The sequence below is a fragment of the Strongylocentrotus purpuratus genome, unplaced genomic scaffold, assembly GCF_000002235.5.
Source record: "Strongylocentrotus purpuratus isolate Spur 01 unplaced genomic scaffold, Spur_5.0 spur5_scaffold_5, whole genome shotgun sequence".
NCBI lineage: Eukaryota > Metazoa > Echinodermata > Echinoidea > Camarodonta > Strongylocentrotidae > Strongylocentrotus > Strongylocentrotus purpuratus.
In genome coordinates, this window is record NW_022145611.1 from 20,024,897 (window position 1) to 20,049,465 (window position 24,569).

The 24,569-nt window shown below is 37.3% G+C and overlaps 1 protein-coding gene across 7 annotated transcripts in view; it reads right to left on the bottom strand.

The window, feature by feature from the left end:
* Positions 1-24,569, bottom strand: part of prox1 (prospero homeobox 1) — a 46,051-nt gene that overhangs the window by 16,321 nt on the left and 5,161 nt on the right. The window contains exons 1-4 of one of the 7 annotated variants that reach the window (XM_030998296.1): positions 21,967-23,475; positions 14,207-15,832; positions 8,513-8,729; positions 2,792-3,097 (exon numbers count right to left, since the gene is read on the bottom strand). In XM_030998296.1, coding sequence (XP_030854156.1) covers positions 2,792-3,097; positions 8,513-8,729; positions 14,207-15,678 — 1,995 coding nt within the window. In that variant the 5' untranslated portion in view covers positions 15,679-15,832; positions 21,967-23,475. 7 annotated transcript variants of the gene reach the window in all.

Sequence of the window (24,569 nt, forward strand, 5' to 3'; positions counted from 1 at the left end):
AATTTGAGCCACACCCCCCCCCCCCCCCACAACAAAAATTAAAACAAACCAAAAACACACTAACAACAAATTGGTAAAGAGACCAGAGGAAATAGGCTCGATAAAGGGAGAGAGAGAGAGAGAGAGAGAGAGAGAGGGGGTGGGGGGGGGACTGAAAAAGGAAAAAACAAAGATAAATACAGATAGAAAGTATGAAAGCATAAGACAAAGACAAAAGGAAAAATAATAAAACAAATAAAACAGATATAAGGTACAGATCTATATTGACAGATCAACAAAAAAGTGCAAGGAATAAAGAAATATTTTGAGGATGAATGTATTTAGCAGAACGTCCTTCACACTGATACCCAGCCAAAACTGAAAGACAAGAAACCTTTTCCTTCATCATCACACAAACAACAAAATAAATATTTTGAGTATATTTTCGCCCATTCACGTTAACCCTCAACAGATCAGCTGACCACAGTGCAATGCACTCTTGTTGCCTGCCCGCAGTGGGAAATGCCCACTGAAATATCTTCCTTCCTTTCCTAATTCAGGATTTACAAACCGTTACACAGAGGAAAAAGAGGGCAGCAAACCAACGTGCTTACAAGAAAATGTCAAGAACTGTGCTGGAATCACTTCTCAAGAGGGCTTGTTTAAGCTCTGTCTTTTACAGACTTTAAAAACATGTAAAGATTCTATTCAAATGTCTAAATTTTGAAGAAGATGGAAAGACTGATTTTAAATCTTACAACATTGATCCAGATGACTAGTGAAACTTTAGGTCTGAATAACTACTGCTGACCAAGTATATTCTTAATGCCACATCAACAAAAGGACAATTATTTGCTTGTAGTCAGAAAGGTTCAATTCTGTTTGAAATAATTATGAGTTTAATGTCCTTTGGCTCTCAGGAGACAAAAACACTACATGACTTTTCAAAACTAATTTCTAGTGATTGATTGATTGATAGGTTACCACATTCAATTATATTATTGTCTTCTGTCTATCAAATACACAGTCTACATGTATATTCAATCTGAGATCTCCCTGATTCAATTGTGGTATTGTTTTATGGTGTCCTTAAAAAAATGTCTTAATCTTCTTTGAAATAGGTCCAGTATTGCGATAATAAACCAAGTACATGTTTACATTTCTCTATTCATGGACTTTTATATTTTTTTTTTGACAGGAAAGGACAGTGTGATTTTATGATATGTTGAAACAATATCCAGGTGACAAGACAGGGATCAAATAAAGTTTTGTCAACGACAGGACAACCTTTATAAATTCTTTTCTATATGACTATATGATTTGGGACATTTCCAGGATACTGACATAATATGTGATACAAAATTCAATGTTTTATTATTCAACATTCATGGCCATGGTCATCTCCATAAATAAAACCTTGGATATGACAAAATATAGTTGGATGGTACATTATTATTCAGAGATTTATGTGCAAGAAAAAATAAGACTGTTCATTTTGCACAACATGCAACAATCACAAGACCCCTCACTAAAATGAAAAATAGTGTATTTTTTAGCATAACACCCAAAGATCTACCAATGCGGTTAAGATGAGCTTTAAATTGGCAAAGATACACTGAGTCACTAAACAGATACACCCTGTGATCATTATTAGCAAACATCAGCCAACAATAGATGAATCAACCTCAAAGTACACACAAAAACAAGAGAAAACGTAAGAATATATATTACGGAAACATCCTTTCTCTCCAATCTTAACCTTGTTTTTGGTTGAATGGGCATGTCAACAAGTTAGAGTAAATATTCAAGTCTTTTCAAATACAGTTTCAGTGGCTGACAATGGTCATGGAAGATTTATTCTCTTTTATTGATTAAAATCTATTTTTCCTTTTCTGCTGGTTAAGGAATGTCCTTCCATAAACATAGCAGTTCAAACAGTATGAGGACAGGACAATATTGAGAAATGACCCTGAAGTTTTCTAGACTCAAATAGGCTTTGTTTTAAGTTGTGGTAAATAAATGATACTGTTGAAATTTGAAAGAATGATTAAGATTTCTTTCATGATTTGTTTTCATTGAGAAATAATTGATATTTTTCAATACTGATTTTGTTGATGAAAGCACGAGAGCACAAAATTTGACAAAATAACCCAAATTAATTGATCACAGGCACATCAACTTTATGCCCAAAAAAGTTATCAGGATATTTATGTCCACATGCAAATGACCAGCTTATATGCAATCGTACCATTTTCTACAATTTTCTCCACCCTTGGTAATAATAGAAACATCCCAAGCTAGGAAGTGGTTATGCTTTCATGGTTTTTTGTGAAAATAAATTCCGCAAACACCCACACTCTTATCTCAAGTCAATACAGCAAAACAACAAATAAACAAGCAAAGAAATGAAACCTTAGTCTTCATAATTCTTTGTCAATAAATCTAACATTAAAGTATAATCAGTTTCCGCATATTTATCTAGTACCCTTGTGTCTTCATTTGTAGAGGTGCAATTTGTCCAAAAAAAGCGATAAACAGGGAAACAAACAACACATAATCAAAACAAAAATGCACAAGAAGAGGCACAAAACAATATACCATTTTTAGTATGCATTCAATTTCAGGTAAATTTTCCCCAAATTTGCTCAAGGTTTCCTGAGATTGCAGCAATATGTAAACAAATGGATTGTCACAAACATAGAAAGTCATAAGCTATTGAAGAGCAAAAGACTTTGATATGGAAATGACAGAAACATCCTCAAATTTGAAGACGTTTTTAATCGCACAAAAACACACACCAAAAAGGACTTACCGTGAATTCATTGCTCTTGTTGTAGTGGAGATTGAGGGACCGGTAGAGCTCCGAATCCCTGGTCACCTTGAGATCTTCGGCGGTCTCGACATTGTCGCTGACCGACTGGCGGGCAAACTTCTCCATCTGGATGTAGTAGAACTCGCGGAAGTTGCTGAACCACTTGATGATCTGCGAGGTGTTGTGACGGTTGAACTTGACGTCGGGGAAATGCTGGCGTAAGAGGGCGGAGCTCGGGTAGCGGGTGAAGAAGAACATGAGCTTGGCCTTACGCAGGTGGGTCGGCGTCAGGGTGCAAGTGATCGAGTGCAAAGGAGTTAAGGTAAATTTATGATAATATGTACATATTAGAATTACTTGAGATTGAAAGGCAGTGATTATGGCCAATTCTTGGGATTAAAGATGCTAGACTATAATTAACCCCTTCTCTATCATTTGATAGAATGAACTACAATACATATGTGTAATACAAATATTGTTTACATTTCCATCAAGTTTTAAAAACATATTTGATTACAAGTGCTGATAAAGATATGATAAGATGTGTCTAAAAATATATAAATGAAATGAAATCAAGAATATAATTGGGGACACGGCCTTGAAAAAAACCCAGAAAAGAAATGAAGCAGTAAGATCTCTCAGCAAACCCTTTGCATTCGGTACATGCAATTCATCTTATTCCTTTCCCAGGGCCCCTAAATGAATTAAGCAAATAATTCCAAACAAAAGAGAAACCATTTATCATACATTCCAACCTTCAAAAAATTGTTAAAATCCTGCTCAGGACAGACAAATATTTTGCAAATCCGACAAAAATATGAAAGATAAGAAAAACACCCACCATCCTAATAGATAAAACACAGAGCAGATGTAGTAAAACATGACCAAGCAGAAACTATTCCTTACAAAAAGACATGGTGGATTGGTATGAAAAGAAGGCTTTTCTATTTGTGCCAGTTTGGGTGGCGAGAAATTCAAGGCCATTTTCATCCTTGGTTTCCTCCACACATTACTTGTTTACACCTTTTCTTGCACTGCTGAGCAGCCTTCGGGCAAAAAGAGAATATCTCACGCTATATACCAACTCAAAGGCAATGAATAAGATTCTTATGTTTGCTTTATGCTTCCCTTTGTGTGGAAGAATGCATGGTTTACTCTGCTTTTGGAGGAGTTTCAATTCACGAAAGTTTCTTTAAAATGTAAGACCAAGTTAAGGCACTTGGCTGGCGGAGAGCGGCAGGTAGACTTGGGAAGGAACTACAAAACAATGTTAAGCCTCATGTTGACTGTTCTTTGAGATTTACAGAGTCATGGAGATGAAAGGGAGATAAAGAACAACATAAAAGAACAGATACATTCCCACGACACGTAGAAGATTACACAGCACACAACGCTGACATGATCTTTTGTAGATGATGGTCTTTGTGCTAAATATAGAGAGACAGAAAGACAAGGAGAAAGAGAGGAAAGAGAGAGAGAGAGAGAGCAGAAAAAAAATAGAATGAGAGGAAATTAATCAGAGTGTAATGATAATGATGGAAATTTAGCGGGAATGATATGGTGGGAGCTGGAGGAGAGGTGATTTGCAGCACACAGGCCGAACAGACTTGTCGTTACTTTTCGACGCTTGCTATCAATTAGCCTAATCAGAGGGGTCATGCATGGCCTCTCACATATCCTGCATTTTTGATCATTTAATGAAGAAAAGAGCATCCTCCCCGACATCAATTTGATGAAGTCAGAAGTGAAACATTTAGAGAAGCTCAGGGGACCCCACCACATCACAAACAAGGCAGGTCTTCCTGTCGATTGTTCTCTCTTATAGTCTTGGGGCTTTCTAATCTACGAGCAAACAATAAAAAGATGATTGGATATTCAATATGGAATCCTGGAAATTTTCCTTTTCTGGGAGTATTGGGGGCGAGAGAGAGGTGGAGGAGGAGGAGGAGGAGGCTAGTGGCAGAGGGTTGAATGAGGACACCCAGGCCTGGGTAGCCATGTAGAACCGGCCGATGTCGAAGTCTCATCTAGAAAAACATGCGGCACAAAAGCAAAGTCACAAGCTGATCCTCAAGCTGTGCTTCGGCTGCAAGGTAGAGGCAACAATAAGGGTTTGAGTCTGTTACGGATGAAGCGGCTTCTTGAAAGGGACCCCTGGCAAAAGTGCAAGAACCTGGGACGAGATAAGCTAAATGAAGGCAGAGGGCTGATCTTGAATGGGCGTCGGCACTCAAGTGGAAGAAGGACGTAGTGGGAGTGAGAGCCCAATACCCCCAAAGATCAGCGACGTCTGAATAGGAATGACCACACAGGGCTCATTCTTCACCCAGTCATAAAGATTAATCGTTCTATGATAAAAACAAAATAGGACGATGAGATAGAGATATATAGACTTTAATCGATCTGGAGTTATGATGGAGATCCACCTCACAAAGGGTCTCGGTGGGAAGTCAAAACCAGCATCTAAAAGAACAATTCTATTCTATGAGAAAGAAACTAAGCAAAAGGTAGGAAAGTGGCATAATAGCTCGGGAAAAATACGGCCTTGTTACCACAAAAACAAATCAATTTTGTAACCATTGAAAGAGAATAGGACAAAACCTGGAGTCGTTTATATAGGTCTTTCTCACGTTGACAAAGCATGAGATTGAGAATCGCATCTCGCCATGGAGACAGGGGCCTTGTCTTTTGAGAAATCGGCAGAAAACGATCAATTATATCCACTTCCTCTCTATTTCATTGAGAAGAAAGAATTATCTACTTATAATTGCTTATAAAGCTGAGGTTAACTATTATCTTCTTTCTTCATGGACCTAAATCTACAATAAGTTACTTGGGTTTAAAGGTTTGATTCTTCTTGGCAAAATATTCCTTTACAGAATGGAGTACAATTAAAATCTTTAGCCAAGGATGGACTGAATAAGATTAATGCCCTATTTAAAAAGGAAAGCTTTGATTGATGATATTCTTGCAACATTGATAAAAATCAATCTTTTTGGGAGAGATATAGAAGAGAGGATTGAGAGAATAGAGAAAAGGAAATCGTGGTCAGAAGAAGTATAACAGATGATGAATCTTAAGGTTTTTGGTCAAATACAACAAATTTGATACATAAACTCAGGAAATCCTTGTCAAATGACCACAGCACTAAAGATAAAAAGAATGACAAATTTGGAATCACCACAGAACCATCAACCCTATGATGGGAAACCGGAAAATATTTATTTAATCCTTTATTTTTTTCTTCTCATTTTTTTCTTTATTTCCTTTCTCAGCTTTTCAATGATTCAAAATTTGCCCAGTTCTTTACTCATGTTTCTTACAAAGTCTGAGATGATATATGAGTTATGTTTTTTTCCTCCAAATTTCCAAGAAAACACTGTACGATGAGTTGATCTCAACCGTGAAATGTACGTCTTTGAAATCTCAATAGAATGAAAGCGAATTATTTTCAATCGGTTGCACAAAAAAGGAAAATAGGAAAGGAAATAATAAGTGGAGGCCTTGTGAAAGGTGCACCAAAAAAGGCCATTCCGCCTATTTCATTCGCCATTTCTTGGGGCAGTCTTAAAGCATAAGCAGTAGATCAGGCATACTGAAGCCTCTACATTACCCTTCATGCCTCGTAAAACAAGAAGAATTCTCAAGGAAATCGGGGGGACAAAAATGCCTTTTGAATCTTTGATGTGCATATGAACAATAATTGAGAAATACTTTGGCCCCAAATCAGACAAAAGACCTAAAAATCCTCAGCGGCCAGATAAGAAAGGACTCCTCATTTCTTTTTTTTTTGAGGTATGGCGACAAGTTCAATGGATTCAAAGACTGGCATTGAAGGAGAGTATATGAGGCGATGCCGACAAGAAAGTACAATGCCCCCTCTGACAGTCATCATCATATCAGCCAAGATTTATGAATCAATTCAAACTTTATTTCGTCAATTTCAGCTCAGTATGGTGAGACCCAATGAGCAACACATACACTTGAGAGTACGGGTAGATGGGAGGGAGGGAGGGGAAAGAGAGACAGACAAGAATAAGAGATCAAATGAGACCTGTCTGCTCAGTCTGGGATGGAAATGAAATGACACAAAGAAAGAGAGAGAGAGAGAGAGAGAGAGAGAGAGAGAGTTAGAGTAGAAATTTGGAACATAAAAATATGGTCTATGGGATAACACATCAAGTTTTAGGCAAACAAATCTTTAAAAATACTACATTAAAACGTTAACAGGCATAAAAAGACAAAGAAAGGAAATGATAAGATGCAAAAAAAGAACCGATATCCAAGTGTCATGAGCTAAAATTTAAAAAAAAATGACAAAAGCTAACAGATCGCTTGATATATCAATTGAATAATTTGTTATTTCACAGTATCATAACATTTTGATTTATTTATGTAACCACAAGCACCCAGTCTATAATACAAGAGATTGTGACATTTATCATCAATTCATCAACTCTAGGAATTATTTTAAAGTTATGAACCTTGAGACTTCAATTTATTATCTTGGAAGTATATGCATGAACTGAAAATAAACCTTGAGACAAAGTGCATTGTCTAATTCAGTGATCAACACAGTTCACACACAACAATGTCAAAAGCGAAAACAATCGAGTCATGCCAAGATCGAGTAGAGTGAGCTAGAGAAGCGATGATATTATTATTATACCAGTTTTCATTTCCAAGTGAGACAATGTCGCCGCCGAGGAAGATCACATGATATTGCTGTTTGGTTTCCGAGTGCTTACTTGGAGAGAGTCTTGAGAGAAACTCTGACTGGCTTGCTTGGCACGCAACTTCCTGAGTGATAGCATTACCAGAGAATAGATCCAAAACATTGATCTCAAGTGACTTCCTCTGCATGGCTGACCGTCAAGAATCTTGTCTAGAAACTCTATTTTTGGTGGTTACGTTCGGCCCGCAAGTCGTGGGAAAGGAAGGAGGAGCAATCACAATAAGAAAATGACCGCACGCATTAAATTTTTCATTGAAGAGAGAAGAAGAAAAGAGGGAAAATGATAGAGAAAGCAACAAATATGATTACCAGATGGGGCCGATTTACTGGCATTGTGTTTATTTCTTGTAGAAACTGTTGACATTAAGCTTCATCACGGCTGCTTGAAATAATTTGGGGCAGTAATTACCATCAGGTGATTATTTCTATTATCTTCTAACCGAATAGGAATAGGATTTTTGGCTGATAAGGACTTTCTTTTCTTTTTCCGGATAAAATGTGTCACATGCTAACCTGATAAAAGAATTCTTACAATGACTTTACATTTTGTTTGTACTTTTGATGTCAACTGAAGACGAACTACATGAACCATAAGAATAAAAGGAAAATGAAAAAGTAACAATGAAAACATTTTCTTTGGAGGGGTGTCATTATCACAAAAACTCATATCGTATTTTGTGGCTTTGCTTTATCCTAATATCATCATTGAAAGGGGTATTCAGCGGTTCTTTGTCATCCTTACAGCAAATTATACAAGTTTGCAATATTTATTAAGAAATAACTTTATATTTCACAAATTCAAACAAATAGGAATTGTGTTCGCTTTGCTATCATTTCATTAACTAGAACTTGAAGAAAAAAAACCCAAACAAGAAAAAATAACAAAATTACGGATACATTATACAAGAGTAAGTTGGATAATTTTTTTTATATCAAAACATGAAAAATTATTATATGTTTAAATGAAATATATATGGAAAGGATATTGTTCCGTTGACCGGCGAGTAGTCAGAGAGATCGGCCGAGCTGGGCCTGTCGTGCATGTGAAGCGGTGAGGTGTCTCGTCCCTCTGGCTTGACCATGGAGTAGGCAGGACTCTCCCCAGAAGAGATGTGGGAGAGGTCACCAGGAGAGGACCGGTGGTCACTCAGGTAGTTCAGGGGCGAGAGATGGGAGTTGGCGATGAGAGGACTTCCTGGGTACCTGTTAGGGGGTGATAAAACGGGTGGATAAAAGAATTATTGAGTAGGATTATTGGTAGAAAATCTACATGTTCAATGATGTCTTTAGGTAGAAAACAGAGAGGAGAAAATGGGAGTTAATTAAGAGAGGAGAGAGAGAGAAGAGAGAGAGGAGCAAGAGAGAAAGAGAGAGAGAGAGAGAGAGACAGAGACAGAGACAGAGAGATAGAGAGAGAGAGAGATGGGAAAGCATTCGAAGCATACAGGTATATGAAATCATATCAAGAAAGTACAAAATACATATTCATGTATCATATGGCATGTCTTGTGTCTTGAAAAAGGAAGAAAGAAAACCTAAGGGGGAACCCAACAGTACGTTCTTAAGTTCAATGAACAAGGAAATGATGATCAATTCTGATGCGATAAAGTGTCACCTTTCAAAAGAACTTTCTTGCATCCAGATACTTGCGTTACCTTGAACTATATACCATGGTACTTGACTCCAGGTTGTGTATGATTTATTGCGATGGGAAAGGAAAAGATAAATATCGCTGCCAAGTGTTTTTCAACTCATGAAATGCTATTACCGATGGACGATATGAAATATTCATATAACCATATACTTCCAGATGAATTCAAAAGGAAATAAGGAACATCACTCATAAACTACTAACACAGGTGAGCATATTGCTGAAGATGGGTTATAAATATGTCATCGCATAAAAGAGACAAAATGGGGAGTCTGCCTGCAAATGAATGATCTTCCAAACAATGCCGGCTGCAGATGGGATCATGGACAACAATAATAGATCCCTTCTCTTTCTAACACATCAAATCCATCAAAAAAGAACCCAAACGGAAGAAAGGAAAGTGAAAGAAAAAGCAGGACTCTGTACAGATTTCCTGAGAAGATGTTTTCGCAACGTCAGACTGAAAAGCCCCTACGGCGGTTCTTCGCACGCCAACTTGTGATATCCTGTATGAGCATCCTAAGAGATATGTTTGCTTGCTTGCGGACCAGGTGAAAGACTATGGTAAGGGGACAAATTGTCTTAATCTTCTTTAAAAAAGCCAGGAAGGATGCAACCTACACATAAGAGACCATTGTACATAGTGAGAATCAGGGCAGGAGCTGAAAGCCAAAAGCAGAAGGAGAAAGAGAACAAGAAGAAAGGCGAGGACGCTGGGGTGTGATTATGCCATCCATTCAGGTGTCATTATACAAGTCATGGCATTACTGGATCTATGTTTTGCAAACATATGCCGTTCATCGCACCCTATCTATGTCAGGTCATTTTTTATTTTCAAGACTTCAGTTTCATGTTATTTCTATTCCCCCATAAAAATCAATACATGTATGTGTGCACATTATACAGGAAATCTATACTGGTAGTTTATCTGGCCTTCTATTCCACCACTGCAAAAAGTACTTTCTAGATAAGCTATACATTTGCAACGCTAACATTAATATTTAAAACATGAAATTTACATATGACTCACTGAATTTCTCTCTCTTCCATCTAGGATAGCACTTTAGATGACAGATATGACATAAGATATGGGAGAGTATGTCTGAAAAACTGTAAATCATCTTTGCTACTTGAGAAAAGCACAGAACTAAGACGTAAGATTTTGACCTAATCCAAAGTAATCTTGGAGTGCGTGGGAACATGAGATAATATGAGACATCGGTACACATGCTCAAGCTGTACATATATAGGAAAGCTTGTAATACTTTCTCCTAATCTCTCTCCCCTAATGCCTGCGATGAAACTTCGCATTTTGGAAGGAATTTTGTTTTAATCACACTTAGAGTAGCCAAGTCATGGCAGAGCATTTTTTGTTCCTGTTTGGGGATTCCTGACAACCGTCATGATATTAGAATTACTTGAGATTGAAAGGTAGTGATTATGGGCAATTCTTAGGATTAAAGATGCAAACATTAATTCCATTTTATCTTCATTGGAATTACTCAGATTTCCACACAATCTAGAAAGCAAGGTACCGGTAAAGTGGTTAAGCTTAAAAACCCAAACGTGCGCACTAATGAGGACAATTTTCAGATCTGGAGATTGTTTAAAGAGAGACTCAAAGCATCTTTTTATCCTGCAAGATTGTTGGTGCATGCTTGCTTGGTAATGCAGGCAATCATGACTAAATCAGAACCTGATGGGGTAGTCTGTAATTTCTGATGACTTAATTGCTCACTCATTTCAGGCAAGTCACATAAAAAATGAAAATAAGAAGCCAACTAGTTGGGACTTGGATTCATTTACAAGAATGCACTTTTTAGGGTCATAGCGACATGCAGATACTCTGTTTTTGAGGATAGGAATAATTGATGTCACTTTCCTCCCCATCTTTTATCCTTTTTTCTTCATTTTTGTAGGAGCAAGTAGCTCAACAAGTAAACTTAACTGACAAATACAATGAAGTACTTCCTATACTAATGAAATACTGCACAGGGAATTCCTTTTGTATTTGACAGGCGGAGATAAATCCTGCGTAAGTCGGTGATTCAACTGCAAAATGATTGACGCTGTTTGCGAGGCGGGCTCAAAATAGAGCAGAAAAAAAATGAGAAGCTCCGATGAAAGTTGAGCTGTCTGCACTAAGATTGGCTGATCCACGGAAAAGTCTTGGCAAGATTCTCGGATTAGGAGACATCGTGACAATTAAGAAATGAATGCGTCTTGTAAACCTCAAAATATGCTCTTTTCAATTTTATTCTGTTGGCCTTCTGCATGCAGGATGTGGTGAACTTAAATGATTTTTGGATAAATGCTTTTCTGATCATCTCTAGGAGCCAAAACAGACTGAGATTTCAATTGAAATACAAGAATGAATTTGATAAAAGAACTGGAAATGGTCTATTAAAGGATTACTGTCTGGTGAAACAAGATTTATAGTACTTCAACTGAGATATTATTCACCTATTCATCTTATTTTGATGTTTCAACACCCAAAGCTGTTTTTAAAGGCCTACTAATGACATAACGCACCAATTAACCTCAAAATGAAATTCTCTACATGGAAATTTGGGCTGCCAGCACTAAAAGGAAATTTTAATCTTCTGCAAATTGAATGCATGAATGATTGATTCTATTTTCCTTCTAATAGGGATAATAAATATTTGTCCACTTCAGTCAATAAAGGAGAAGAATTTGCCAAATATCTCTTTTTTCTTTGTTCCACATGATGATAAATCAACCGGAACATTAAGGGGAAAGAAAAGGTAAAAAAAGCCCTCACCACATATTTTGATGGTTTCTAATTCTTGCCCAAACAGGAGATGGGTCACACATACTGCACATCCAAATAAACAGAATCACAAGAACGTAATTCAGTGAATCATCACTCTGCCCACTGAACTTGAAGTTTGCAAATATTTTTGTATCAACCCTTTATGCCACATTTGTACAATCTTTTATGACCAGAGAAGATCAGGCTTTGTTTTAATAATGCTTCTCTTTTTTTTTTTTTTTTTTTACATCAGGAGAGCTTGTGTCATGTTTTTCAGCTGGCTAACATTTCACACTTTGAATGGATAGTGAAATGTTACTAAAATGAATGAAGTCATTGACAGAATGAATGGTAAATTGCTTAATCAAGTCTAGTATCTATCATAATTTCAAAGATATTGGTAAATAAAAAAGAAAACCCGCTTCCTTTTGTAAACTCTGTATATTCAAGAATCATAACGGAAATTGAAACAATCTCTACAATCATCCGTCTTTGACTTGATGCCTCCCACTGTGGAAGTATTTAAGACTAGACCTCATTCTACAGAAAAGAACGAGCAAACAAGCCCAACGATTACTCCTATGACAAAATAAGAGGATAAATACCTCAAATAAATGACTAGAAATCATCATTAAACACTTGGGTTGGTATGAATAAGGATAGATGAATAAACACACTTCCCAAATTCCCATGCAGTGAGTGATAATGAGGAATGATATCCTATTTCTATTGAGCCAGAAAAGAATATTTAAAATGAAGTTGCATCTCCTCTATTTACAATTTTTGATAGCTTAACAGCTGGCATCGTTGTGAATTAAAGGATAAGTACTGCTTTATGTAAGCCCACGACTTAAATAATATCATGAAATGCTTACTACAGGCCCATTTGTCAAAAATCAATTTGTAAAAAACATTTTTTTTTTTCGGTAGAGAAGTAAAAACATGCAGAGTAAATGCTGATGATAACCGTTAAAGTATATGAGAAAATTGAGAATTCACATTGTCTACAGTCCATAGGAAAGGAAATAGAATATTAATCTTAATTTTTTTTTATGGAATCAACAGTTTTGCTAAAAACTATTGATGTCTATTGATACCAAAATTATAATTCCCTGAACAATTATCACACAAATAAATATCACTGAATATACTTGCATTTTGAAATACATCATGTCACCCTTCTTACATACACACACACACACTAATTATTAATACAATTGTCTTAGTAATAATATAGCCCTACTAAAAATGAAGGTGTATTAAAACTTTTTGGGGGAAGAAAAATGTTACTTTTAAACCATACATGTCTTATACTTGAAATCCTACGTTTGAGTTAATCACCCTTTGGGCCATTATCTGTATCATTATTAGTAAACATATGGAAGAGACAGGTCTATAAATCATGGCGGTATTGAGAGCGTTAACGAACAAGATGACGGGCTGGAATAAGAGAGTTTTCTTGTTTAGGGTTGGACTTGTTTTTCTCTTGTGAAACGGTAGCGGATTGCAAATAAACAGGTGGTGAGGCGGAGTGATATCCATCATACTTAGTCAAAGATAAGTGCGGAAGAACTTGTTAATAATGAATAATGCATGGAATTTTTTAAGTATTGACAATATAAAGGATATTCAGAAGAATGAATCAAAAATCACATTGACTGGTTATAATTTTTCAAGAATTATGTGGCATTTTCATTTCAACAAGATTACACTTTTATGAGCTGCTTCATGTATCGTAAACATCTTTTGACGGTATGTGCACTTTTGGAAGATGTACATGTAACAGGGGAATTTTAAGAACTGATATTGAAGACGATACATAATGCATGTTTTTACACTGTCATCGATTAATTAATTACTCACTCACATGATATTCAGAGTCTTTTTTTTTCCTACCTTTTTTTGAAGTATGAGAAATATGCATATCAATATCATGGAGGCTTGTACCGGTACTAGTATGAAATTCAATATTGTTCATTTATAACTCCCTACAGCTTAAAATTTCAAATAGCGCAATCAATTTACATCTGCTGTATGTGCATGCAGTAATTGGGACTTCCAAATGCAACAAATGATTTCATTCAAAGTTCTTTTCTTCCAATTTTTTTACATGTTCAATCATTATTTTTTATTCATGGTTTATCAATTTTTTGGCCCCTGTGATTTCCCCCTACGATATTGTCCTGCATATTAAATCATGATATATAAATAATTAGTGATAATGAAATGTTGGAAAAAAGAAGAATTTATTCTTACATATACCTGAGGCTTTCAAAATGGTCCCTTGGATCAGTCATGTTGGGGGTCATGAAGCTAGCAGCCAGAGTAGGGTGAAGACTGGGGTTGGGGATGGCTACCGAGGTGGGTAAGCTCACCGGTAGAAGAGGCTCTGGTTTCATGGGGAAATCCCCGGGGTGGAAGCCACCGCTGGCATGGAAATGCCGGTGGTCGTTACTCCTCACCCTCTTTCTGCTAGGGACCACCAATGACATTGCCTCTGTCTGCTGCTGCTCCAGCGGTGTAGGGAAATGCCTCATGAAGAAGCTTGGGTGGATGAGGGTTGGAGGGGGAGGTGTTGGCTTGCACTCCTGGGCTGCTGGGGCAGGAGGGCTAGCAGCATTCTGGGCTAGTACTGGATTTCTGGCCTGGTTACTATTGATTTCAGACTTAGTATGGGTTGAGTTGTTGTTACTTGCATTTTTGCTGCTGCCGCTTTTCGTTAGTTTATTCATCACAGAGTCTACTGCATTGAGCAGGAGAGGTGGCAGCTCTTCTTTCAGTGTTTGTCTCACAATATAACTTGTTGTGCGATCAATTAGAACGCTACTTCCATCTGCTCTCCGTTTCCTATCATTGCGATGGCGAACTGGTGAGCTGTTTCCACTGACCCCATTCACCTCATATTTCTGAATTGCACTACCTGTGTCAATCGGTTCATTTAAATCATCCATGTCATCAGAGTTGTCCGATAGATTTCCATCATCTTCTATATCATACATGTTGAGGTATTTCTCCTGAAGTGTGTCCAGCTGCGTTTGAAGATGCGATAGGATCCCTTTGAGCTTAGTTTTTTCTTGTTTGCGGGAAGGTTTGCTTGGGGAGTCTTCATCTCCGGAGTCCCAGCGCTGGGGTTGTGGTTGGTATTGCTTGCGCTTTGGTTTGCGCAGACTGTCTTCCAACCCCACAGGGTCCTGGGCTCCGACTGCTGGTGGTGAATGCCTCATGCTGGTGATGATGTTTTCTACTCGGGCACGCTTGGCTTTGAGACTGTCTGTGATGGTTTCTTGAATTGGACTGGTTGATCCGTTACACTCTTCCCACATTGCGGTTTCTGCAGTGGGCATGGCTGTGGAATCTCCACTCTCACTGGGTACCTTGGCGCACTCCAACTTTCTATCTTGCCAATATCCACTAGGTTCAATATCTGCGCTCTCCGCAATATCTTCTTCCGAATAAAGCAAACTGCTGCGATCCTCCGCCACTCTGTCCTGCGCAAATGAATCTTGTGATTCTGTATCGCTGCACAAACCGACGGACTTGGCAGGACTGCTCCGATTCAAATTTAACAAGTTTCTCAAAACTTCAGAGTTGTGTTCGACATTTTCCTGGAACACACCGTTGATGCTGGCAAAGCTGTTGACTTTTGTGTGAGGATTGCCCCTGGGTAGACCCTGATCAGCTCGATGTCGCTTTACTTGGCGACTGGATGCATCCTCGACCTTAGACATTGGCTTGCCAAACAACGTCAATGTCTCCTTGACTGTGCACAACTATGCTACACTGAAGCTCTTGACTGGTCCAACGTCTCTGCAGTTGGAAAGGGAGGTGTGAGTAAATTCCGTCAGCTGACAGCTAGAACTTCACTCGGCCGCAAATCACTCACTGTGTGAGGAGAGAGAGAGAGAAAACACCGGTTATAAATAGGCTAACAATACCGCATTCTACCTGATAGGCAAGTATACGCATTCATAATCAACGAGCAGATTTAAGTACCAGATGCACTTTTTTTCAGGGGCATGCAGGCAGGGAGGAAGTGAGAGCCCGGTAACACACGTCTTACCCAGATGGCTTCTTACTTCTTTATGCCTGCCACCAGCAAGTCTCGCAGAAAGATCGTTGGCTCGCGATCTTCAGCCAATTGTTTTCACCATAACCATGATACTTACTTCCTCTTTCCCTGGTATCCCGTACACAACCAAGGAGATTGGATTGTGGGAAATGAGGCGCTGAAGACCAAGATAAGGCCTACTTTACTATATCCGACTTCGCTAACCATCCACTACTGGCAACCAAAACCAAAAAGATATCTAGCATAATACTCATTTAACCCTCCTGAATGAACTATTTCAGATTTCTCTGCACAACTCATTGGGGGTTAAAGTACTTTCTAGCATAGCAGCAAGGACACATTAAGACCCTGCTTAGTACTCATTTTGCTACAGAGTTGCTACTTCCTAAATACAATTGCAGATTACGTTTCCTCTTCAGCATGATGTCACTAGTTGATATTGTGGTTTTTTTTTCCTTTCTTATTCTTTTCACGGGATCACTACTTTAGTTAGAGAAACAAAGACGGTTATCATAGGCGACTTTGTGTCTGGGAATTTTCCAAAGCAGCCTATTGCCTTTTGTAGATATCTAGTAAAAGTACAAGCTAAGGAAAAGGGCTGTATCCTTATCAGAATGGATAAACATAAACATTGATCAATCTGGCAAGGACCAATAGTTACCTTTCTTCTTTCTTTCTTTTCTTTTCTTTTTCTTTTTCTTTTACCACGAATAATGGTTTCATAACACTTCGTTTTGCATCCTGTAGCTTCAAATTTAAAAAGTGCATACCAAGTTCATGAGTTTTTATAAAGTAAATGGATCAATACTGAACTGCTTCAATAATCACAATATTATTTTAAGGATACAAGTTCTCTACAAAAGTACTTGAAATGAATTTATGTTCTCAAAGAGTAAACAATTTTTCAAAATTCACTTTTTCTTTTTCAATGCCTTCTTTGTAAATACCATTTTCTAGACATGTGCTTAGACTCTGGCCTTCATGAATTACAACAACAAAAAAGTATTTACATGGAACTATTCCATCAAAGAGTATTGCTATTTATTAAGGGTATCAATAAAACCAGTGGACAAATCTAATGACCCTATATTACACTGTGGATGTCTGGAAGAAGGCTTGGTTCTTTTGTGCGCTAATTCTTATGCCCTTGTCAAACAATAGTGATCTCAAAGCTTTCCCATTGACCAGTAGCCCTGGCCCGAGATGACCGACCGACCATCTGTGTGGTGATTAAACCCTTACAACATAAAAGATGGAAGTGTGGCCATTTATTTATACAGAAGGGATATTTATGTTTGTCCAGCTTCATTCTAAGAGTTTACAAAACTTGTTTTCTTCTTATCCTTCTTTCTCAAGTAGTATCAAGAAAATGAATAATTTATCTAATTATTTCTATTCTCAAAGAATATAAGCATGTACATTGTAAAGGAATACTTTATGTCTGCTTTCAAGGCAATATCTATAAAAAAAAATGTTAACAAATCTTTATTTTCTTTTATTTACTGCATTCTTTGTTGCACAGCTTCTTGCTGAATTCATTCAATCACTATAATCTCCCCCTCTGATTTTGTGTGAATTGAATTGCAGTCTTTTGCTGTTTCTCTGAAGCAACAAACACTTCATATATTTAATTCAAGCTACATTCCTTTTAAAACTTTTAAGCATGCACTTCCTTTGGTTTCCCTGTTTCTAAACTTTGTTTTAATGTAGGAGAAATAACACAGTAAAAGTACTGTGCTCTTTTACTTTGTGTTTTATTCTACATAAAGATAAGAGACATTTCCTGCACAGATTTATAAATCCCCTAAACAGACAATATTTTCTTAAGGAATTCACTTTGTGATTAGATTATCCTTAAAATTACCTTCCAAGAACATAATCAAAATAGCTTTAGGTTTGCTTTCCAACACTCTAAATACAAAATTGATTATCTACAAACCTCTTTCATTTGATATCCTTGCCAAAAATATGAATGAATACAATGATTTTAGTAACCCTACAGATCTACTTTTACCTTGAAATTTATTTGGACACAGTGTGCCAAAAAACTGAAGTTTGACATGAAAATGACCTGGAATTATGTCAAAAATAAACATTTGATTTGAAGTGAACTAATTTTAACATGGTGTTATCAAAAACCTAAAATTGTGATTATGTTGTTCTATTAGGGCAAAAACAATGCCTGACACTGATAGTCACATTATTTTTTTAACATTATATTTACAAGTATGTTACTGTCTGGATATGGTTTAAAAAGAAATAAAAACATAGCAGATGTAAACAAATTCAATGGTAGGCTTACTATAGTGAAACAATAAATTTCATCCTTTATTCAAATCTCCCATTTCAATAACTAAAATGAAGCTTGAATTTTTCACCTTTCTTGACTCAAAGTTTTTTTTTTTTTTTTTTTATCTTTTCATAACTTTTTTGAACAGTATTCACTGCAATTTGTTAAAAATAATTACACTCATATTTGTGTTGGTTTACCCTTGAAAAGCATATGCTGCTTGCAAACATTATAAATGCATAACGAAAATAAGACATCCATCATTACACAAACATTCAAACAATAGAAAAATCAATTTTTAGAGTCATTTAGGATGTCTCATAATAAATGCATGAATGGATGCTGAATCCATTATTTCACATAATGTCAGTCTTACAAAAATCAAGTCATTCACCGGCACCTCTGATTTTACTGTGCAAACACATCATAATATATAATATAATATAATAATATTTAGGCATCAAAGCCTACCAATTGTTACTTTGAATAGTGCATTAGTGTCTTCTCAGTCAATTAATTATGTGAAATGGTGCAAAACTACTGTAAAAATCTCTCTTTACACTATTATTACATTTGATACTTCTCTCTTTATTTAAAAACAAACAAGCCGTTGTCTTAGTTAAAGAAAACAACTAATAAAGTCAGTTGAATACATTGTAAAATCCATATAAACGTGGAATCGCCTTGGAAGGATATGAAAGTAACACATGTCTGAGGAGATCTGGAGATAATGATTTGTGATCACCTGAGTCTCCATTCCCAATATAGATCAGATCCTTCCAGCCACCGGGAGGGTCTTCCAAGGGGGCAAGCTTAACATCTTAAAGTTGTCAAGGGGCAAACTGGACATATAGTTTCTTGACAATGCTCGCCGCCACGCCAGACCTTGACAGGATTTGTCTATCAGCAAAACAAAGACACAGCCCTTGCCTTGAGAAACAAGGAGAGGATCAGAGAGCAGGGAGGGCTGGCTTATCTTATCCAACAAGACTTTGGGGGCTGGGAGAGGTGATAGACCAAGGGTTTTAAAAGAAATCTTCAGGTACTGAATTAACGAGGAAGACAAGGAAATACAAGTTGGATCTTCAAATGCACATCTTGCAACTTCTCTTATCTTATCTCCTGTCAGCAGTTCCTGACCTAGACTCTAACAAGGAAGGAGATTAGGCTTTACAAAACTCAAGAGGATTTTTCAAAGAAGGAACTACCAAGGCTGTGACTGCTGCTGCCGGAAGAAGGACTTATAAGGAAAAGAAACATCTGATCAGATAACCCAAGATGTGCCTTGTTACATAATGGATGTGCCATGAGGAAAGAGAGAAAGGAAATGAAACAGCCTATACCAGGAATGAACATGTGAAATATTGGAGCTGGCTCCTTTCAGTTTCAATAAACTCCACCCCCAAGAAGTCACCTCAAGCAAGCAAAGAGCGAGTGCTTTATTTACCAAGCAAAAAGAGCTGTTTCTTCTAAGATGAAGGCATGACTCTGTCAACAGTCAATATATAAATTCTCCCTGCAAACATACTTTTATCAATCTTCGGTCCAGAAAGGGGAGTTTGAACAAATAGTAAAGGTTGAAGCTAAGAAGCTCAAACACATGTTCCTTAAATTGATCTCAAGATATTCGACAAGTTGTTGAGAAGTAATAATGGGTATACAATCTGAATGCAGCTAGACCTTAGCGTTGACCTTTTTGAGGTAAAGTCTGCATTTAATATCCATCATTCATCTATGTACATTGATATAAAGAAGAGATTTACATCATCACTTGACATTTTATGGATATAGAGGGTGGGAATATGAGACAGAAATAGATGTCTGAGTGACGATGGATTTTAGTTTTTTTTTATTGCACGAGACATACATGTAGAACACACAATCTTTTAAGTCTGGTTTACAGAAAACATATGAATAATTGAAAAGTAAATTAGTCTGAATAATAATGAATCCCATAATAACACAAATGAGAACAGAAGTAATTCTAAATCCCTATTTCTGCATCTACAATTAATTCAAATAAGAAAAGACAGTCACCATTGGCAATTATTCAAATGATTGATATAATATATAAATAGCAAATTCAAAGGAGTTGGATCGAGTTACCACTAATATAATTGATATCATTTCATTTATTTTTATTTAACATACTAGCTCACATCCAACATGTACCAGTTCCTAATTCATTTATCTCAATCATATTTTCACAAGACAACAAAATCAATAACTTAATGTTTCCCTTTAAAAAAGGGAAAAAAGCCATGAAAGGTAAGATGTTCAGTAAAATATAAGTTTTTGTGAAAGCAATAAATCAAAGTAAATGTTTTTTTTCTTCATTAAAATGGTATATAAATGGTGTAAACTGATTTCTAACAATTATATCTACATTATAAATCAAAGAGATGCCTTGGAAAAATGCAGGTATCTATCTACAAACTATGATATATGCTTATTTCAATAAAGAATTATGTAGAAACTAATTTCATTTTTATGGTTTACCCTTTTCTTTTTCTAGTTGCAGAAGAATGGCAGAAATTAAAAATTAAGCTATTGTTACTGGTAGAATCAATGTCTCACACAAGATTGGTTTTCAGTTTTCTTTGCATCCAGACAATAGATTTGTGGAGCATCCACTTCAAGGCTCTGGTAGCTTTATCACGGGGTGGTGCGGATGTAAGTTTCAAGGAAGTATGGTGTATCTTTTACCACTTTACAGGAAACATCAAAACACAGAACCCTTACCTATTAAAACACTGCACAAGGTTGTATCTTAGAGATAGCAGCATAAAGACTGACATCTATAAATCATGTTCTTAAAAACCTCCACTTGTAATCTTGCATTACAGGGTAAAATGACCAGCATATTCTTTGACTGGTGTTCTCTTTCTCAAGAAAGACATGAAAGCGCAGACCTCTTCTAAAGCAGACAAGGAATCAGATTTAGGTACTTCTGGCATTGCCGAAGTCACATGACATCATTAATCGTGCTGATTTATTGATGAATATATTATTTAAGTACTGGTAGTAAAATAAAGTTTAGCATACCATCTTTGCTTAATAGGCAGTGTAACTGCTCCACATATCATCTGTAATTTTCCTTTAAGATTGGGATTACAAATGAAATATCAGTACTATCTAATCATAACAATTGTCCTTACATTTTTATGGAAGGATGATATACGAACACAAAACAAAAAAGAAAAGACATTCATACATACCCCATCAACTCCAGTCAATTGAAAAAAATATATTTGATCCACAAGATGAAAACAATTTCACCAAAAGAGACTTTGAAGTTTGAATGCTAGCTATTATTGTTATATTGATAGATACTGGAAGAAAGGAGAAAGCAGATTATCCAATGAAAGAGTGACAGACTAAAATACAAGTCACTTTCTGAGTAGCAACAATTGGAGAGCAAACTTCAGAGCTCTGTCCTCGGGGAAGCTACCGGGAGCTGACAAAGCTAGCTGCCTAGACTGTTGAGAGAGAGAGTGCGAGAGTGAGCTTACAATTCACCAGCAATCGATACACTGCCGCCGCCGCCGCCGTCATCGCCAGTAACCTGTGGCACCCGAGCCTGGCTGTGGGAGGGGCATGGATGGGCTTTATGGTTGCTAGATAGAGCAGCTAGGAGGGGGAAAAAAAGAGACTCACCGGCTGACTTGAAGCTCCTTGCAATGGTCTATCCCTCGTTGGCTAAAATCTCTATCAACAGGAAGTCTACGAGGCTAAGTCATCCAATTCATAGAAACAGGAACTTGAGTGATAACCACCTCTGAATAGAAGTGAAATGTACTAAAGCAGCAAATCAGTCACAATGCGATAGATATGCAGCAGCCTTGATCTCAGTGATGATATTTCGGGTAACTTGATATGTTACACACCATGCAGGGCTTTATAGAGTTTGTTTGTGTGCAAAACAGGAATTAGGTGATTGCGTGAGAAATTTGATTCTAATACCTGGGCTGAGCAGCCTGGGTATATACAGTGAAGTACAGACGGAGTAGCTGGAAAACCAATACCCTCACAACAATGGGAAGAAACCGAGCGTGCCGTCTGAGGTATTGTTATAGATACCATGAAGGGGCGGAGCTAGTGGAGGCATGGGAGCTGTGGATACTGATAAGCCCGGAGGGGGAAAGGGGCGGGAGTTGTCCAGTACTACTCCATACAAGCATTGCCCTCATCTTGTAACAAGTGGCTGGCTGATGCATGCATGGTCACATGACCTTGTTGCCCATTTTCTTCCACTCCATGATAGATATTCTCCTTTGCTTTGGCAAACAAGGAAGACTTGAACTTTGAGCTAAGAAATGATACTGTGGCAGCTTTGATTACTGTTTCATGATTCTAAACTAAGAAGCTATTCAAGTCAGACCCGTATCTCAAGATCACCTTTAGTTTCTTACAGTAGCTGGCGTTTGTTTGTAGAAACGATTGTTACCTGGGAAATGGCCACCAAGGGTTATGGATACCGCGCTTCCAAAGAGAGGGATTATGATATTTGCTTTATAATTCAAACCTACTATAGACGTGGCATTAAATATAATAAGAAAACAGGGTTTGGAATGAATAAAAGAGGTATCGACTTTGCCTCTGCATGAGCGAACCCCCAGATAGAATTGTCTAAGGAAATGGCATTGTATGTATGAATGGGTGGAGTGGGTATTTTGGTTGGTGGAAACCGGGGGATGGACGCCTTCAAGGAATGATGAACAAGAAGAAGGATCGGGGCAGGTGTCACAATAGCGCAGCCTTTTACATGTAGGTAGCCTTCAGGGTGCTATTCAGGACAAGACTTTTATGGCATCGCAACAATAAAAGAAAAGGGGTTTCCACAATGAGAAGTCGCCAGACACCAGTCTTGACCCGATGGGGTCAGGGTGCCTTGTTAGTTGCATTCTTGCATTCACGTTTCCCTGGTTCTTCTAACTCTTTACCCCCATCACAATCCACCCATTTTGTCATGCTTACCCCCTTGAAAAGAAATATGAATAGAGAAACTGAAAAGTAGAGAAATAATCTGGCGCCCTGGGTTTCAAACAATACCCCTGTGAATATATAACAAGATGATAATATGGAGAGAGAAAGCATGATCTGTTTCTATGGAAGACTGATCAATGTTAAGCAGCTGGTGAGTCAAAAGACGGAAGATCTATTTCATATCTCCACACTTGGTACGCCACCTGGATGACCAGTTACATATCTCAATGACACAGAATTCAGGGCCAACTACTCATCCTAACCCGCCTCCACCGTCTGGAGATCCCAAAAGAAATAGATAAGGGGAGACGGGAGAAAAGAGGGACTGTCCTCGGAAAAGAAAAGAAGGGAGAGACAAGACGTGGCAGAGATGTGATGGGACGATAACAGCTGGAGGAGATTAAACAATAAAAATGATACAAAGCAAGGGTAACAAAGATACAGGCCACTGCCATTCACACGTGCACACTTCCCGAGGGCTTGCCCGGCTCCAGTCTACTCTCCCCTCCCAGAATATATCACTGTCATAATTCAATCTCTGTCACCCTTCTATTATCATCCCAGTTGTCCACCTAGCTTCTCTCGTCTTCTCTCTCGTCTTCTCTGCTCCTCTTCTATTCTCTGGCTTTCGCCTCTGATCATTTGGCCATTCTTTGGGATATTATTCATCTAGTTGCACTTAAAAAGCAATGAATCAACGTGAAATTGGGCTGGTTTGGACTAAGGAGAGGCAGACAGGGATAAAAAGGAGTGCACATGTATCAAATCTGTCTTTACTCTTGACAAATGCAGAGAAAGAAGCAGGCAGTTGGCCACATTAATCTTACAGACATCCATGAGACAACCAGATTATCGACTCCACAACCAAACTCAACTTCTAGTTCACTTAGAGAATGAAATGAAAATGGGTACTAAACTTAAATCTTAAAAATAAAATGGAATCAATAAAAGAAAAAGAAAGAAGAACAGTCACTATTAGATGAAAAGTTTAACAGATATAAGAAGTCAAAGAAAAATTAGTAAATTTCTTGTGTCATTTCTTGTGTCTTGTATCTACCACAAAATATCAGGTACTGATGTAGGCAAGTCATTTGTAACTAAAACATACAATTCCTATTGCAAATTAATTCTAAATCATCAAAATTGCTTCTTAGAATGTTGATGCACCAATTAAATTAATCTGAATCTGAATCTGAATAAGTATCATAAAAATGAATACGACACATTGCAACATATCAAAAAAGCTGTTAGCCTTTTAAAGTATATTTCTTGTG